This window comes from Vigna radiata, chromosome 1, assembly GCF_000741045.1.
Source record: "Vigna radiata var. radiata cultivar VC1973A chromosome 1, Vradiata_ver6, whole genome shotgun sequence".
Lineage (NCBI taxonomy): Eukaryota > Viridiplantae > Streptophyta > Magnoliopsida > Fabales > Fabaceae > Vigna > Vigna radiata.
This window is the reverse complement of record NC_028351.1, coordinates 20,839,838-20,857,653: the sequence shown is the minus strand read 5'-3', so window position 1 is coordinate 20,857,653 and position 17,816 is coordinate 20,839,838. Positions and strand designations below refer to the sequence as shown.

General features: G+C 31.5%; 2 protein-coding genes across 2 annotated transcripts; one reads left to right on the top strand and one right to left on the bottom strand.

Moving 5' to 3' along the window:
- The first annotated feature begins 82 nt into the window (after positions 1 to 82).
- On the top strand, positions 83 to 6,299 carry LOC106756778 (protein HEAT INTOLERANT 4). The gene is made up of 14 exons (XM_014639396.2): positions 83 to 362; positions 659 to 697; positions 790 to 843; positions 960 to 1,023; positions 1,143 to 1,201; positions 1,621 to 1,745; positions 1,855 to 1,914; positions 2,608 to 2,666; positions 2,921 to 3,000; positions 3,177 to 3,215; positions 3,832 to 3,894; positions 3,983 to 4,030; positions 4,106 to 4,234; positions 5,916 to 6,299. The coding sequence occupies exons 1-14, from the start codon at positions 219 to 221 to the stop codon at positions 5,961 to 5,963; spliced, it is 1,011 nt and encodes a 336-aa protein (XP_014494882.1). The 5' UTR covers positions 83 to 218; the 3' UTR covers positions 5,964 to 6,299.
- Positions 6,300 to 8,470: 2,171 nt separating this feature from the next.
- LOC106767363 (nuclear transcription factor Y subunit B-1-like) lies at positions 8,471 to 10,247 on the bottom strand. The gene has a single exon (XM_014652245.2). It carries the CDS (start codon positions 9,558 to 9,560, stop codon positions 8,868 to 8,870), a length of 693 nt encoding a protein of 230 aa, XP_014507731.1. The 5' UTR covers positions 9,561 to 10,247; the 3' UTR covers positions 8,471 to 8,867.
- Between the last annotated feature and the right edge of the window lie 7,569 nt (positions 10,248 to 17,816).

Sequence of the window (17,816 nt, the reverse complement as noted above, 5' to 3'; positions counted from 1 at the left end):
TCACGCCTCACAGCCTCCCTATAAAATCTCTCATATTTATTAATTTATTTATTATTTATATTTATTTTTATTTTCTGCTTGTTTCTTCATTTGAATCTGGATCCAGCGCCTTCTATAGTCTCTATTTGCAAACCCAAACCCTATTTTTCTTTCTCTCTCTCTTCTTTCGTTTATCTTTCTTCCTTGTTTGGCGTCAGCGATAGATTACGCATTGCACAATGAGGAAGGGGACTAAGAGGAAGACGAAACAGCAGCAAGAAGCCAAACAGGACGCAGCCGAAGACAACAAGCCTCGAGCTAAACGAGCCAAAACCTCCAAGCCTCAATCCGAGCCTGAGTACTTCGAAGATAAGCGCAACTTGGTTAGTGAACAACTTCATCTTCATCACCGTTTCAATGCTTTCATTTCGATTCAGACCGTTTCTTTAACTGAGCATTCTCAACAATGGGATGAAACCAACCGTTTTATTTGTTCGGAAGAAACGATTTCTTCGGTGCTTTTTCTTTTTTTATGTTTTCGTTTCAGTTTTAGTTTGCTATGCTAACTGTTCAGCTTGGAAGTGGCTGTGATAACTTTTTAGCTTTTTATTTTATTTTATTTTGCGTTGTGTTTGTTTTACTGATGGTAAACGGGGGTTTGATATTTTGGATTCTGTAGGAAGATTTGTGGAAGGAAACATTCCCCGTTGGAACTGAGGTTTGTTTGTCTGTTCAATTATTTTGTAGAATTTTCTTCGTTTATGACCGTGCCGTGTTTCTTTTTGTGACCGTTTCGTGTTGTAATGGCAGTGGGACCAATTGGATACCGTGTATCAATTCAAGTGGGATTTCTCAAATCTAGAAGTATGGTTGGATTGGGCTGATTAGGTTTCTCGTTAGTGATATGTTTTTCAGTAAAGTTGAACTGATTTATTTGATTAATTGCTGATTGTGTTGTGATTTCTGGGGTATGTTTTCAGAATGCGTTTGAAGAGGGTGGCGTGTTGTATGAGAAGAAAGTTTACCTATTTGGTTGTACTGAGCGTGAGTGGCTTTCGGAATTTATTCTTTTTGTTGATTTAAAGGAGACTGATTTGCTTGGAGTGCTATTTCCCCTTAATTATTTGATTGTTCATCATCTTACGGTGATTTTCTGGCTGCAGCTCAACTCGTCACGTTCAAAGGGGAAAGCAAAGTTGTCTGCGTACCTGCTGTAGTAGCTGTAAGTAGTTAAAGTGCACTGTCTACATGTATCTCGGCACGAACACTCTTGATTTTGTTTATCAATATCATTCTTGCTTCTGAGTTTTTTCAGCAAAATAGACTATTTGATTTTACCATTTTAAACCAATCACAAAATGACACGTAAATTGTGTTAAAATGTTGTCAAAGTATCATTATCCTATTTCTAGTATGCATTTTATGTTGCCTGTTTCTTTGATTTGTGAGTCTTTTCTTCTGGGGTGTGATTCTTAGGTGACTTTAACATCCTTAATGATTTAGGTGTTACTTGGAAGTGTAGGTTCATTGAATGTGCTCTGTTGCCCGTTTTATGTGATGAAGTAACCTTAACAATGTTTGATGTTTTGAATGTTTGGATTTTAATTTTAATTTTGAAAGTATTTCAACGTCATTCTGCAGGTTGTATCACCTTTCCCACCATCTGATAAAATTGGAATAAACTCAGTCCAAAGAGAGGCTGAAGAGATAATTCCCATGAAGCAGATGAAAATGGACTGGGTTCCATATATTCCCTTGGAGGATCGGTATTAATCTCAACTAGTTTGTTTTTGGTGGTTTCTTTGGATTCTGTTTATGAAACATTGCTTCTTTGCCATCTCTAAACTCCTTCGTATGATTTTATGTCTTAAACAGAGATAGCCAAGTGGACAGGTTAAAATCCCAAATATTTATCTTGAGCTGCAACCAGAGAAGGTACAGCTCATTATTTTTTTGCTCTTGTTTAAATTTTTGTGTTCTATTGCTTGTTTCAGATCTTCTAAATGGTCTGTTCTTGGAGAAACATGGATTTTGACCGTTTTAGTGTAGCCAGCTTAATTAATCTCGTTATTGTGCTTTGACTTTTCTCCAGTTATTTTGTCTGGTGGTTGCATCATATTCTCCTCCCGCATCTGCATGCTGCTGCATAATACAATCTGTAGTTTTTTCAATTAGTATGAAGAAGTCTTCAACTTTTTGCATGTTTTTTTTTCTTCCTATTTTTACCCTCCTGTTGGTGACCTGCGTAAAGTATTCTTTACTGTCTAAATTTTCATTTAGTTTGGTTTCAGGTCTTCTGTCCGCAGTCCTCTCAAAATATGTAGCACTTAAATTATTATTATTTTAAAAATTTATTTACTATGCTTCCTTTACTTGATCTTTGTTGGGTGACCCGTGGGCCATCAGTGTCTTCCAAAATAAATGAGTTTGTGGATCCGTAGAAAGTTAATTGGTGAAAACCGAGTATTTGACAGTTTATATCCGAAGGCAACTTGATGAAGTGATATACTGTTGTAGTTGTCATTTTTATTTACGATCGTTGCTCTTGTAATCTCTTCCAATTGACCTTGATGTAGCTTATATTGATAATAACGAGTTATCTTACCCATGTTGCAATCTGCTTTGCAGGTCTGCTTTAAAACACCTGAAGTTGGATAGATTAAAAAAATATGAATACTGCTTGCCTTGTAAGTCTATCGGCTTTAGAATATTGAAATTATTTTTTTAGCATATTATGTACATGATTCTACTTATATTTAATTGGAGGAAGATGATGGAATTTTATTAAACAAGTGAGAATGATGGAGACTTGTAGACAATGCTATTTTTCTGCGGATCAAATATTGATGCTTCATTTTGTTCAATGCATAATGATTTTTCAACAGATAGTGTTAATGCTCCTATTAGGATAATTTGTTATTGACTGGTCTTCTTTCTGCAGATTTCTATCAGCCATTTAAGGAAGATGAACTTGAACAGAGCACTGAAGTTCCTATAATATTTCCTGCTGAGCCAAAGCCGGTAATTGCATCGTAGACAACTTTTCCCAGTAAATTAGTAGTGTTTGGGATATTTTTTGTATGATATGGTTATATAATTACCTTTCTAAATAATTTTTTTGTAAAAAGATAGGCAGGTTATTCTCCTTTTTAATTTTCTATTTTGTATATGTTTACTTATGTATTGCTTTTATGCAGGTCTTCTGTGAATTTGATTGGGAATTAGATGAACTTGAGGTAAAAATTCACTTATGTGTAGTTTGGAACATGTCAGACTAAGCCCCAGCTAGCTGTTGCAATTTTAAAATCAAATTCTTAGTTATTTTTCTTTTACTACTGACAATCCTATAATAGCTGAGTTTCACGAAGCTTGACATTATTTTTTCTGGAAATTTAAGGGACCATTTGGTATTAGAAAATATTGTTTTCATGTTTTTTAATTTTAATTACGAAAATGCTATCTGGCCTTCTGTTTTCAAATATTTGTGTAAGAAATTGTGAAAACAAGTCATTGTTTCTCATGCAAATCTTCGAAAGTAGGAAATAGTAATCGTTTCACATACAAATATTTGAAAACAAGAAATAGGTTGTTAAAAGTGAAAGTAGAGATTTTTTTTTTTTCCCAAAACCAAATTACTTCTACTTTTTTTTTGTTTGTCATTTTACAGTTCCTAGTGTAAACTCTAAACTTTTGCATGTTGCTATGCTACTGAATTTGACAATTTTGACTCTGGAATGTAGATTGTATGCGTTTCACTGTTTCTCAATTGTACTTCCCTCCTAATATATAGAGGGTAAAAATAAAGGACAATGGAAAAAGGCCTCTTACACTTGTTTATTCTATATTTTACAGGAGTTTACCGATAAACTTGTTGAGGAGGAGGAGTTATCAGAAGATCAAAAGGATGCATTCAAGGTACCAAATTATAGAAGGCATTTAGTTAACTCATAATTTCTTGGTGTTTTTAAGTAAGAAGTTAGGTTGATACTTTTTACTTTTTTAGGAATTTGTCAAGGAAAGGGTTCGTGAAGCAAAGAAGGCTAATAGAGAGGTTTGTTGGTTCCGAGTATTGTTTTTCACGTTACATTTTCTGCCTTTGTTTTTTTACCTATTTTACCTCTTTTAGGCAAGGGAGTCTCGGAAAAAGGCCATTGAAGAAATGAGTGAGGAAACTAAAGCTGCATTTGAGTCTATGAGATTTTACAAGTTCTACCCTGTTCAATCTCCAGATGCACCAGATGTATCAAATGTTAAGGTGGGTCTTCAAGCATTCCATTCTAATATTTGTTTCCTCTTGTTAAAAGCATATATTCATCAATAATAGGATTTTAGATGGTTAGTGCATGAAATGTCTTCCTTTCAATAAAAAAAGATACAAACTGTAAAGAACAACATTAATGAATTAAGGGTACTCAATCCGCAACTTATAAGTTAAGGAAATCCCTATAAAAAAATCGTTGGGCTTCATTCTAATGTTGAAACACATTGCCTAATCTTATTTCAAAGTATCTGCTCTACTATTACATTTATTTCTATTTTTGCTGCAAATGTCTTATTTGATCTTATGTTATTAGCCTGTTCTCTGCAAAGGGGTAATTCCTATGTTGGAATATTTAAGTCTTCTAATACATTGAGGGTGAGGGGTGCTTTCACAATGTGTATCATTTACGGAAACCCCATTAAAAGATCGCATTATGACAAACGAGAGGCCAATTGCCTAATCTCTTTTCAAAGTAGCAGCTCTACAATTTACATTCTATTCAAGCTGCGAATGTGTTATTTGATCTTGTAATATTTAGTTTATTATCTGAAAATTGATTATATTAATACGTATAGCTAGGGGTGTTCATGGTACCATAAACCTAAACTAATCCAACCCAATCCAAACAAAGCCATTGTTCATTGGGTTTGATATTAGGTTTTGGTGGTGAATCCAACCCATCCATTATATGATATATTTTTAATTTTATTTGGTATTTGGACATGTTTTATAAAAATAGAGATTCAGAAAAATCACACATTAAACACCATTTTTCTTCCTTTCTTGTCCTGGTCTCCTTGCCCAAGCATTCCATGTTAGATCTGTAATGGAGAACCCATCCATGGGCCTTATATTGTAGACTTCATGTCATTTGTGAAGTCGGTTTTTTACTCCACTGATAAACTTAACACGCTCAATTTTCTTTATAATATCTAGTCGTAAAAACTGAAGATATTTTTTTATTTGTTATTGAGTTCGGTTTTGGTAGAAAAATAATATATCCAACCCAAATTATTTTAATCGGTTTGATATTGAGTTTAGTGAAACACTATCCAACCTTACTGTACCCCTGAACACCCCTACCAATTGAGGACAATTTAAGACTAATAACAATGCGTACATTGAGGGAGAATGGTGGACGTTTTAGGGTTGCCCTACATAAATGTGTGTATCAGTTTGGGAAAATCTTTTAAAAGGACCGTGTGCTTTAAACCAAAGCAGAAGGCTATTCGCTTGATAATTTTTTTAAGAAGGGGAACATTGAGGGAGAGTGGCGGGCATTTTGAGGGGTGCCTATATACATGTGTGTATCTCCTAGAAAGCACTCTTCGAAATAGGTATTCAATTTCTCATTTTCAATTTTGATTGATTGTATGAGGATACTGGCTATTCGATATTAGAGTTATAAAATCATTGAGCTATTAGGTGCTTTGCTTCTGTGGATCCTTAGTTCCTTTTTACTTTTTCCCCTCTTCTCATCAGCTTGGTTGACATCGAATTTGGTACTTCGTACAATATATTACTCTAAAAAGTTTCTTCACTGAACAACATAACTTTGTATGATTATATTCATCATGGTTAAGAACAGAACTTGAGTGAACGTTGTTGAATTTCTTGATTAAATTTATTGTCCATGTACTGATAATTTATAGAATATCATTATCTGTGTTTGCAGTCTCCATTCATTAACAGGTATTACGGAAAGGCTCATGAGGTTCTGTGATTGGCAGCAAAACTTGTTATGCCTAACACAACAGATGTTTTGTTTATTATGAATGAATTTCAGGAGGCAACCCCCTGGTGCCCCATCGAAATTCCATTGCCAGTGTAGTTGTTGTCTAAAGCGACATACAATGTAAAACTGTAGATCAGAGATCCTAGAAAAGTGAACTAGGTGTTGGAAGGAGTATAGACATGTTTCTTGTTTCATTGTTGAAGAGAATTCCTGAGCTTCTGGAGCTGCGACTTGCGTGGTTGTCGGATAATTCTTTTTCCCTTCAAAGTTAGATGTACGACAGTTTTGATTCTGAGCTAAATGAAGAAATTATTAATTCATTGCTGTTTGGTCTAATTTAGCTTTTTGTGATTGCATGGTGGCTTCTATGGATTTATTCTATAGCAATGTGACTTTGAATAAGGTGAGTTAATAGTTCCAAAATGCTAGTGATGTTGGTTTCATCCTTTGATATTTGGATTGTGCAGTTCCTTTTTGCCATCTAGTTGAATTTTAAGAAATTATTAAAATGTAGTTGAATTTATCTTGTAAGTGACCATTGTCAACTACAAGATACCTGTATACGATCATGGTTGCTTTACTTTATATAGTTGTGAAAGTTTATCTCCGATACTAAAACTGTAGTTCAACGTTAATGTGATTTCGATTTCTCTTGTAACAAAAGTTATATATTTTTGTTTGGAGAAAATGAACAGCAAAACATGACTACAATAGCGTGAAGTATTTCACATTACGTTTTTAATGACTGGTGAATTTTCACATTTTATTAACGTAAAAGTTTGATATGGGGAAAGAATATATAATTTATTATTATTCTCACCCATAAATTCAAACTTCTCATAGTAGTAAGTTTATCATATTTAATTAAAATGAATATGTTAAGAAAGTAATCAAATTAAAAGAAAGTCATTTATAAATGATAAGTCTAATGCCAAATGTAAAGTGAAAGTTTGAGAAAAAAAATTACTAAAAAGTATATGATTTTTTTTTTTTAATTCTCATCCATAAATTCAAAGTTCTTCGCAGTACTAAGTTTATCATCTTCAATTAAAATAAATATGTTAAAAAATTAATCAGATTAACTGAAACTTATTTTTAAGTGATAAATCTAATCGCAAACATTCCAAAAGAAAACAAAAAATAGAAATAATTAAATTGGTGATTTTCTCAATTAAAACTAAAGATAATTATTTATTAATAAATTTAATTCAACCATGAATCAATGACAATAATTACATATACAAAATTAATTATATTGATTCACTCATCCTAATAAAAGGAAAAAAAAAACATACTTTTATAAAAAACACATTGTAAATTAATTACAAAATTAGCCTAAAAAATTACACGTTTTATGTATAAGTGATAGATATTAAACTCAAATTTAGTAATACTAATTAAACTAGAACAATCATGCTAATTAATCCACGTATTCATGGTAGAGTTAGGTATATAAATCAATATGTAAGTTCTCTAAGATGAGAGATTAATTTCTGTTACGATTAAAGAAAATTAGTCTACACAATTTTTTTTTTTATAACTAAACCTTTTTACTCGTCTTTTAAAACCTGATGTGAGTATTAATCTTTTAAATAATTATTAAATGAACCATTGTCCTACTAATTAATTTGCTATAAACTAGTTAGAATTAATAATCATTTAACGTACTTCTAAAATAAGATGGATGGCATTTAATGAACCGAACGTCACCTATAGATAAAATATTCAAATAAAATGTTTACCTAATTTTTTACTCTAATTTGACTTATTAAAAGATTAATTATTCTTTAATAGCATAATAGAACATGGCAGCTCACAATATAATTCTTAAAGGAACCTTTATGTAATAATAATACTTCGTCTGTTTCAAAATATTAGTTCTTGTCACAATTACAAGAATTTATTTTATTTGCAATTTGATTTCTTTTTATCACGGTTTAAATATAACTTTTGTTGTTGCTAATATTATATCTTTTATGTTTTGATTCGTTTACAAATTTTAATTTAAGATTAAATATATTTTTAGTTATTTATTTTTTTTGTAAAAATTAAAATTAATATTTTTTTTAAAAAAAATAGATCAGTTAAATCTTTTATATTTAGAAATTTACGAATTTAATTTTTTAACTAAATTTGTTAAATTCATTTAATTTTTAAATGTATTTTATAATTGTATTCAAGTTATTTATATTGTTTTATAATATTAACAAAAAAGAACACTTAGAAATGTAAAATAAATTTAATAAAATTGGATTAAAAAAAATTAAACTCATACACACTTTTAAAAAGAATTAAATTAATTTAAAATTTTTGAAAATCTACAAATTCTAATTTTCAAAGTTAAAGAAAAAAATATTTAATCTTTTTTTTTTTTAATTTGAAAAATGTACACTCTTAGTTTTTTGCTCGCAATTTCTGAGTTTCCTGTTACATTTTCCCCATTAGTTTGATCTCATGGTGATGTTGACAATGGGAGTTAAATGTAGATATATAGCTGTGAAAAACTTGAATTAACTTGAGATTCATTGATGGAAACGTGACTCTAGTTCATCAGTACTTGATAAAGTTGCAGTACTTTTGAAATGACGAAAAGGTTAAGTCACCTCTTCAACACGAAGAAGGTGAAGTCCATTATCTTTTTGCATCACAGTCTTCTACCGTACGAGATACGATCTTAGACCGATATTCCCTTCAACACTATGGAAGACTGATCATGCCACAAGATAAATACTAACACTGCAAACTACAATATACTGTGTTACATAACGTAGCAATAAACGATGAACTTGTTAATTATATCATATGATAGATCGTAATAAGAATATTATTTATATTATTTATATTATATATGATATGATATGTAATGGGGGAAGGCTGCTATGGTTGTCACATCTACCATTCAACCCTATAACGTAGGTTGGATGGCATTATTCTATTACCACTTGCATCTTGATCAGCACTGACCGCACTTTGAGCAATGACACTGTTCATGGAGGTGTCTCTATAACCGTTGATTCCTCCAATATCTGTGAAGCTCTTTGGAGGTGTTAATTGAGGCCCCACAGAATAGAAACCAGCAGTGAAAGAGTTGAAGTCTGGTTTTGTTGCAGCAGAATGAGGCAGCTTGTTGAGTTCAGGCACCCCATCATTGGTTTGATGTGTTGGAGAGTGTTCTTCTTGTTTGGCCATGGAACTCTTTTCTCCCTCAGTTTCCCTGTAGTTGTTGAGGTAGAGCTTCAAGGGTCCAACGTAGTTCTCAAATCCTAGGGTTGTCATGGCCCAGAGAAGATCATCACCGTTGATGGTCTTCCTCTTTTCTCTCTGGCACTTGTCTGAGGCCTCACCGGTGATGAAGCTGATGAACTCAGACACACACTCTTGAACTGTTTCTTTAGCTTCCTTTGAGATTTTGGCATTGGGAGGGAGTGCCCTTTTCATGATGCGGCTAACGTTGGCTATGGGGAGGAACCTGTCTTGTTCTTTTGAGGAGCTGTCTGAGATGTTACCAGAAGTTGGACTTCCCACCGGACTGATTGTTGTTGTTGGTGTTGATGTTGTTGGTGTCTGGTTTCTCTTCCCTGTCATGTTGAAGAGCTAGAGAATGGAATAGAGTCACTACTTAATAAGCTAAACAATTTAGATTCTGACCTTCACACTTTTTTCTCTCTTTCTCTCCCTATGTGTGCAAGTGTAAGTGAACAAGTTATGCTTAGCTTAGGTGCTGCATGCGGCCTTTAATAAGGGAACAAAAGTTGGGGGATATAAAATGGAAAAGTGGAAAGGTGGTGCTTTCATGTGGAATATTGGAAGAAAGTAAAGGGCGATTAATTGATGAAGAAGATCACAAAAGGGTGGTCTTTTATATCAATTAGAAGGACCCCTTTGATCATATAAAATAAATGAAACAATGAACAAGTTTCAAATAACAAGGGTGATTAATTAGACCATAAAATATCAAACAGATAGGGTCGGCAATGTTGATTAAATAAATATCATTCTGGAGTCTTGTGTAATTGGTGTGATGTGAGAGGTTAATATTATATAGAGATTAAAAAGGTTTTTGATGAGGGGCAGAAGAGAAGCGACAGAAAGGTTCAAAGTTTAATATGGAACTTATTCATGAGTGTAATGCAGTGGATTAAGTTGAAAGCTGTGACATTGGTGTTTTGGAAAAGGAAAAATGTTTCGTATATATCCCATGTTTGTTGAGGTACGGCAAAAAGAGAAAGTGCTTTCCAGATAGATGGAGAAGAAGTAATTGGAAGGTAAAATGATGAGAGAATGATTATGGTAAATTGTTTGGTAGAAGACAGTGCATTTGGCTTTTAATAAGTTTGGAATTCTTAATCAGACCCCATAACGTGAATTATTCGTACTGGTGCATATGTTATTTTTGTACGGCTTTTGAAAAAAGGAGCTCAAAAAGATGAAGCAATGGGATATATGCTTTCACTTTGCCATGCTTTTGTGTTGCTTTGTCTCACTGAGATTCTTCCATCACATACTTCATATTGCAGTACAGTATCATCTCAAGGCATCTCAGCCCTCAGTCCCCTATTTCTTCAAACAATGCAATTAATGTGCAAAATATAAAATATGCATTGACAAAAAGAGACCCTTTTGCTTTTCTATTTCCCCTTAACGAATATGTCTTAAACTGCCTTCCTTCTTTCATCAGTTCCAACCTGTCAAGTCTCACCTCCATCATTCTCAGCTCACTCACTAAAGCAATCCAACCTCCTTCTGACACATGGAAGCTACATCCACCAACCATAGCCTAAAAATATTCATATATATAAATTGGACCGGCTCTTACGTATTGTTTTTTTATATTAATCTCTTGTTTAAAAGACCTAGCTGCAACAGTTCAATCACAGCATGGATATTTGAACAGTTTAGATCAATTGGGTCCTTGATAGATTCCATTATCATCTCAGGTTTCATGACTCTAATTAACAATGTTCACCGTACTATACTTATGTTATGTTCAAACTGGGATGAAACATGAAAAATGATTATGTGCATCGCAATAATGCCTATTTTGGTTTGACAAAGTTGGAAGTTTTTTAAGTCAAACATTGGATTATACTTTAAGATGATACGTGATCAAACGCATAAAATATGGTACATACATAAAAAGAGCAAATTTGTCAAGATCTGATATATTAAATTATACACAGCTTAAAAACAATATCAAATGAAGCCATCTTAATGAAATTGGTCTCTCTGCAACTGAAGTAGATTAATAGAAACACTTTTTCATGTTGTAAATTCCAGTTTAGTTACAATAATTGTACGGCAGCGTAAGTTTTCAAGGGAACAGTTTCATTTTGTACATTGTGTTCTAGCTGTCAGCAATCATGATGAATTTCTGGTTTCTTATTGTTTGGTTTTGAAATATCTAATGTTGGTTTCTTACTGTAAACTTTTGTATGGTAGCTGTACTTGTGTTTCGATCCTTTTCTCCCACTAAGAACAAGTAAAGTTGTCTATATAGTGCTCTGCATCATCCACCCAATAGCACTTATTAAATAGGAATATATAGTCTTGCATGCATGTAAGTTAAAATGATAGCTCCAAAAGCTTTGTTTATGGCAGTTTTGGTGAGAAAGTAATAGTAGTAGCAGTGAGTTTGGTCAATCTTAATTTTATTGTGTCTGTAAAGATTGAAAATAAAAATAATTGTTTGGTTGCATACTAGAAGTGAGATTACATCATAATGATTGATCGAAAATTGATATTATATGTGGGAATAGTCTTGGCTTGTGCTTTTGCTGATAGCTTCAGGATTGTTGACAACTGAATAAAACAATTTGAAGATATTGCTCCAATGGTGTATTATTTTAGTTATATTTTTATTATAGAATTTGCAAATTTTCATGTCAACTTGCCGGCTTTCAGAGACTGCTAGAAAGTCAGATAACATCACAATCAGTGGTCAGAAATGTGATGAAGGAGAACGCACAAGAAAACTGTATACGAAATATCGATCAGCACTCACAGCAGGCCATAAGATTCTCTTCCTTTTATATATATATATATATATATATATATATATATATATATAGTATATAATATAATATGAGTTAAATTTGTTTTTAAGTTTCTAAACTTATAATTCAAATTAGATTTTTTTTATCTTAAATTTTGATATATTTTAATTTTTAAACTTTAATAATGTAGTAATAGAGTTGTTATAATTCAAATTTTCATAATCCATCTGCAGTAAATATTTTATGCTTAAATGTGTTTTATAATAATATTTAGGTTATTTATATTGTTTTGATATGTTCTATTTTAAATGTTAGTTCATGTTAACAAATTTAACAAAATTAATGTCAATAAGTTAAAAAAATATATTTATTCATTTTAAAGTTTAAAAACAAAAATGTATTAAAATTTAAAATTTAAAAGTGAATTAATTTCTATTTGGTAAATAAACTCTATTTAACCAAATAAATACAAAAAAAAAACTAAGAGATTAAAATATATTACATTGGATATTATATACAAGTGACAAATACTTGTATATTCTTAATTCGTTAACACCAATAAAACTAATTAAATTGATTATTTTTAATTAAAAAAAAATGAATTAAATTTGAAAGATACCTAAGAATTAATTTATTTAAGTGATTGTAATGCAAGAATAATTTCAAGCAATAAGTAAAACTTATTTGATGACTCAATAAATACAAAGAATGAGGGAATATCTTACTAATAATTTCGAAATATGCTAAGAATTAAGCATAAAAAATAAATTAAGAAGTTAACAGAAAAAATGAAAATTGTATTTAAAGAATAATTCACCATGTTATGTATGTATCAAACTGAATAGTATTGAACCTGAGAGATGAATTAAGATCTCCCATAAGTAATTACAAAAATTTTGTATTAAGATAAAAATATGCCTTTATTTTGTATATAAATTACACTATTTTTATAAACAAGTAAAGTGTATTAAATAAAATATAATTCAGAGTTTAATGACCATGAACTTTAAAGTTGTATGTAGTCAAGCCAGGTTTGCACTGAAATCATTTCTAAGTACAATTTCTTAACATCGTTAATGTAAAAATTGTAAATTTTTTATATTAATTTTATTTTTCTTAATTTTCCTGTGTAGTTAATATTTATTTTGATTTATTATAGTCATGGTATTAATATTTGTTGATAAGAGTTTCATTTAAAAAACATATTCATGTATCACATTCCATTATGATATTTTAAAAAAGATTTTAATAATATATTATGTATTATTATTTTATTGATTCATATATTTAAAATGGATGAGTCAAAAGTTATTATATAAAAAAGTTGTCAAAAAATAATTGTTAAAATTATATGCTTGAAAATTAGTGTAACTTGTACGAATGTAATAGAATTCTTACGTTTGGTTTTGTGAATAAAAGAAAGCAATTGGGAAACGTTACGCGAATTTCATCTCATTGCATCTTCAAGGCAATAAATGCTTGACAACTGTGCTTATTCGATTTCATCCGTTGGAGTGCTGTGTTCTGAAAAAGTGCTTATTGGTAAATTATTTTAGTTTACTTTGCAATTTGTTTTTTAAATAATTATTAGATTAATTTGTCAAATTGTGCAAATTTTAGAGAATATTAAGGATCACCACTTAAACAATCAACGTACAGTAACATAAATAGCATTAGGATTGTATAAAAGCACTTAAAGAGCAAACTTAGAAGACCAAGGAAGCAGATTCTCTTTTAAGTAACAAGGAGAATAAAACTTAGTGTGATAGATAAATCCTGTGTTAAAATTTTTGTTGTTTTCGTTTTTTGGGTTTGTCTTTCTGCTTATTTTGTTTTCGTTGATATAATTGACCATTTGTTATTCATTTTCGATAAAGTATATTTGTTATTTGAACGAATGTTTGACAAACGAGTATCGGTCACTCATTGCGAAGATTCTATTTAGATGGTTTTTAGATTTAAGTGGCAATGTTAAACTAGGTAGGAATATCTTGAGTGAGTTATTAGTTTGATGGGAGGATTCCAGTAGTGGTTTTTAATTCTAGTAGTGGTTCTTTGAACGAACGTTTGATAGACGAGCATCGGTCACTCATTCCGAAGACTTCATGTAAGTGGTTTTTAGATTTAAATGGTAATATTAAACTAGGTAAGAATATCTTGAGTGAGTTATAGGTTAAATGGGAGGATTCTAGTAGTGGTTTTTTAATTGCTAAGAAAGTTGTGAATATGAATGAAAAAGATTTTTATTTATGTTTGAGATTTCAGACGGTGAAAATATTAACTTGAAGGATGAAATGAGAGGTAGTTCATGTATGGAATACATAGATAAAGGAACAAAAAATAGAATTTGATATACAACTTTTTTATGAGAAAAGATAAAACAAAGATACCTTCTTCTCATTTTTGTAGTTGTACATGTTGGTAGGGTTATGTGAGATATTTCCAAAACGTAGCGGAAGAGTGTTTCCCATAATGTTTAAAATTGTTGACAATTTAAGTGGCTTGGGTAATTGTTGTTGGGGTAGTTTACTGTATCATTATTAGTTACATAATTTGTGCAAAGCTTCAGATGCTTTGAGGAAAGGCAAAGGTACAAGGAACGATTACGTCGATGGTTGCATTTACATACTATAGGTAAGTTTTATTTATTGATTTAAAATGTCAATTTTTTTTTGTGTTGTGGCTTGCATTTTGTTTTTGACTAAATGTTAAGATGAACATCTTTTTTAGGTATGGTTTTGTGAGCATTTCATTCCTCCGAAGGTCCAATAGACAAATTTCCAAGAATATTGCATTGGATGAATAGAAATGTAGGAAGACAACTTCGTAAAACGGGTTATGGAGACGGGTGTGGTATGTGCTTTCTTGTTTGACTTTTTTATGTTATGATATATTCATTGAACTTTGATACTATGATATGCATTGTTAAATTTCAGGTTCATGATGATGTTGATGTTGGTGCTTCAAGTAAGGATAAGAAGGATGAGAAGGATGACCGACCAAGACCAAAAAAGAAAGATGACCAACCAACACAAAAAAAAAGATACCAAAAAGAAAACGCAGAGAAAGTTTTATGCATGCTTTAGAGGAGCAAGAAAATATAATTGTGGAACTTAAAAGGAGGTTTGTTATCCTGGAGGCAGAGTTGGCTGAAGAGAAGGCTAAAAGAAGAAATAAAGATGATGGTGGACAGATTGTGCCTCATGTAGAACCCTCCATGAACAATGGCTTTGTTTCCCCGGGTGGCATGTACACCAACCCACCTCCTATGAAGACGTATGTGAGGGTTGGATCACGAAGGCGTTACAAGAGTAGAGCGCTTAGGACTTCGTACACTAGAAATGGAGTGCTTAGAATAAAAAATGAGTGATATTTGTTTTGATTTGTTAAAAGAAAGTAATACAACATTGTACATAGATGAACAAATGTTTGTAATGTAACTTATTTTGTTCAATATTATAAAAGATGCATCTTGCCTGCGTTGCATATTGTTAATGTTGATTGAATTCCCTTCGTTATTGTCATTGTGAAATGAGGTTTTGTTTAGAATGTTAATGACTAAAGTGGCCACTTTGATTGAGTATTCATGTTTGTAATGGATGAATAAAACAATGCTTGTGACATGATGAACTTAGCAGAAGTGGTGAAGGTTTTGCTGCAAAAAACACACTTGTAATCGTTTACAACTGCTTGGTAAACAATTACATGAATAAAATTTGGGTTTTGTACAAAAACTTGTACTGCAGGAGTCAACTGTGGTAACCTAGGTGACCATAGTCAAAATTTTAATTATTTTGGCATAAATCCAGTGGTTTTGACTTGATTTTGTTGTTTAAGTGTGAGTTGAGTGTTAGAAGTCATGTTTGGGCACCTCACGATTGATTGAGGAAAGGAACAATGTTCATGAGATTATCAACTTAGGGGAAGTCTTGAAACTTCTGCACCAAAAAACACACTTGTAATCATACAACTCCTTGGTAAACGATTACAGGAACAAAATCTGGGTTTTGTATAGAAATTTGTACTGCAGGAGCAGCCGTGGTAACCTAGGTGACCATAGTCAAAATTTTTAATTTTTTGGCATAAATCCAATGGTTTTAACTTGGTTTTGTTGTTTAAGTGTAAGTTGAGTGTTAAAAGTAGTGATGGCAACAGGTCGGGTTGGACACAAATAATGTCTACCCGCAACCCGACCCGCTGGATAAAATTGTACCCGTTACCCGTCCTGCTATCTGCCGGATACTCGCAAAAAAAAAATCTGTGTGTTTTTTCCAACCCGCGAATACTCGTTGGATATCAGTTTTTAACCCGTGAAAATTAAAAAAAAAATATTTTATTGAGATGAAAACAAAAATAATATGAATAAAATTACAAATAAATCTAAAAGTTGGAAAACATAAATAAATTGCACGGTACACAAAATTATAGAGTGGGAACCAAAAGGAATAGATTACAATTTGTACCATTTTTAAATGTTTATCACAAACATTATTTTAATTCTTTTTAAACAAAATTGATGATTGAAATTACTACTTTACAGCACTCCGAAATCAACTTGAATTTTTTTGACATTGTTTGTAGTATTAAAAAACGTGTAGTAATATAGAGAGAAGAATTTTTTTCCTGGACTTATTATGGAGATAGATTGTCACCAAATTACAGCATCTCACTCTTTATTCTGAAACAAACAAAAATAAATTACAAAGAAATTACACAAAATTATTGAGTAGAAAACAAAAATAATATGAATAAAATCATAGATAAATCAAAAAGTTGGAAAACTTAAATAGATTACAGAGTAAAGAAGAAAATTATAGAATAGAAAACAAAAGAAATATGAATAAAATCACAAAATAAATCTAAAAGTTAGGGAAAATTGATAAGTGTGAAAAATAGTTATTTTTACACTTATAAATGATCTTAATCTTGTAATTATTTATGTTATTACTCAGTGAAAAGTTGTAATAGGAAGTAGATTGTTACGTAAATTATTGTTCAGGAAAAGATGTATAAATTGCAATCTGTCAGCCACTTCTCGCAGAGCGCAAGCGAAAATTCGCAGAGCTAGAAAAAGAAATTCGCACAGCACACCAAGGCCTGTGCACTGAGCGAATCATGAAAGTTAAGAGCCAACAATTTGAAAATTCGCATAGCGCACCAAAACATGTGCGCTTAGCGAATTACAAGGGCATCAGTTTTGATATTCGCATAGCGCACCACATTATGTGTGCTTAGCGAATTTCAACAGTTGAGTGCATGAATTAAAATTAATTCGCACAGCGCACACCAACCTTTGCGCTGAACGAATTAATTAAGTTGAGTGGCTTAAAAGACGTGACAGAGAAAAAAGAAACTATCTTCTAGCACACGAAAATAGAGAACCACTCTGGAGAAGTTTAGGAGACCATCAGGAGACCTCTCAAGACATCAAGATTGCACATTATGCAAGGAATTTTTGAAATGAGTACGTTTATGATGTCTAGGATAGGCTAAATTTCTATTCGTTGGAATTGAACGTAATGGCTGACAATTAATGTAAACTTCCTGTTCAATATATATGTTGTGTTCATATGTTTTTCTTGTTTTACTTTTGATTATACGGAAGTATAATATATTTTATGTATTCAAGTTCTACTGGAAAGTAAATTTGAGTATGAACATAAGAAAAGCAACCAAAAGGAACGATGCTAGGAATAGTTTCAATTCTTCTGGTCATTAGTAAACATCAGATCTTAATGCAAATGTTATGTTTAATTACTTAAGGAATTAATAATTAAGCACAATTCTTTAGAACTTGTTTTAAGGGATTAAACCAAGATACTGTGATGTTAATGTTTGAACGCAAAAT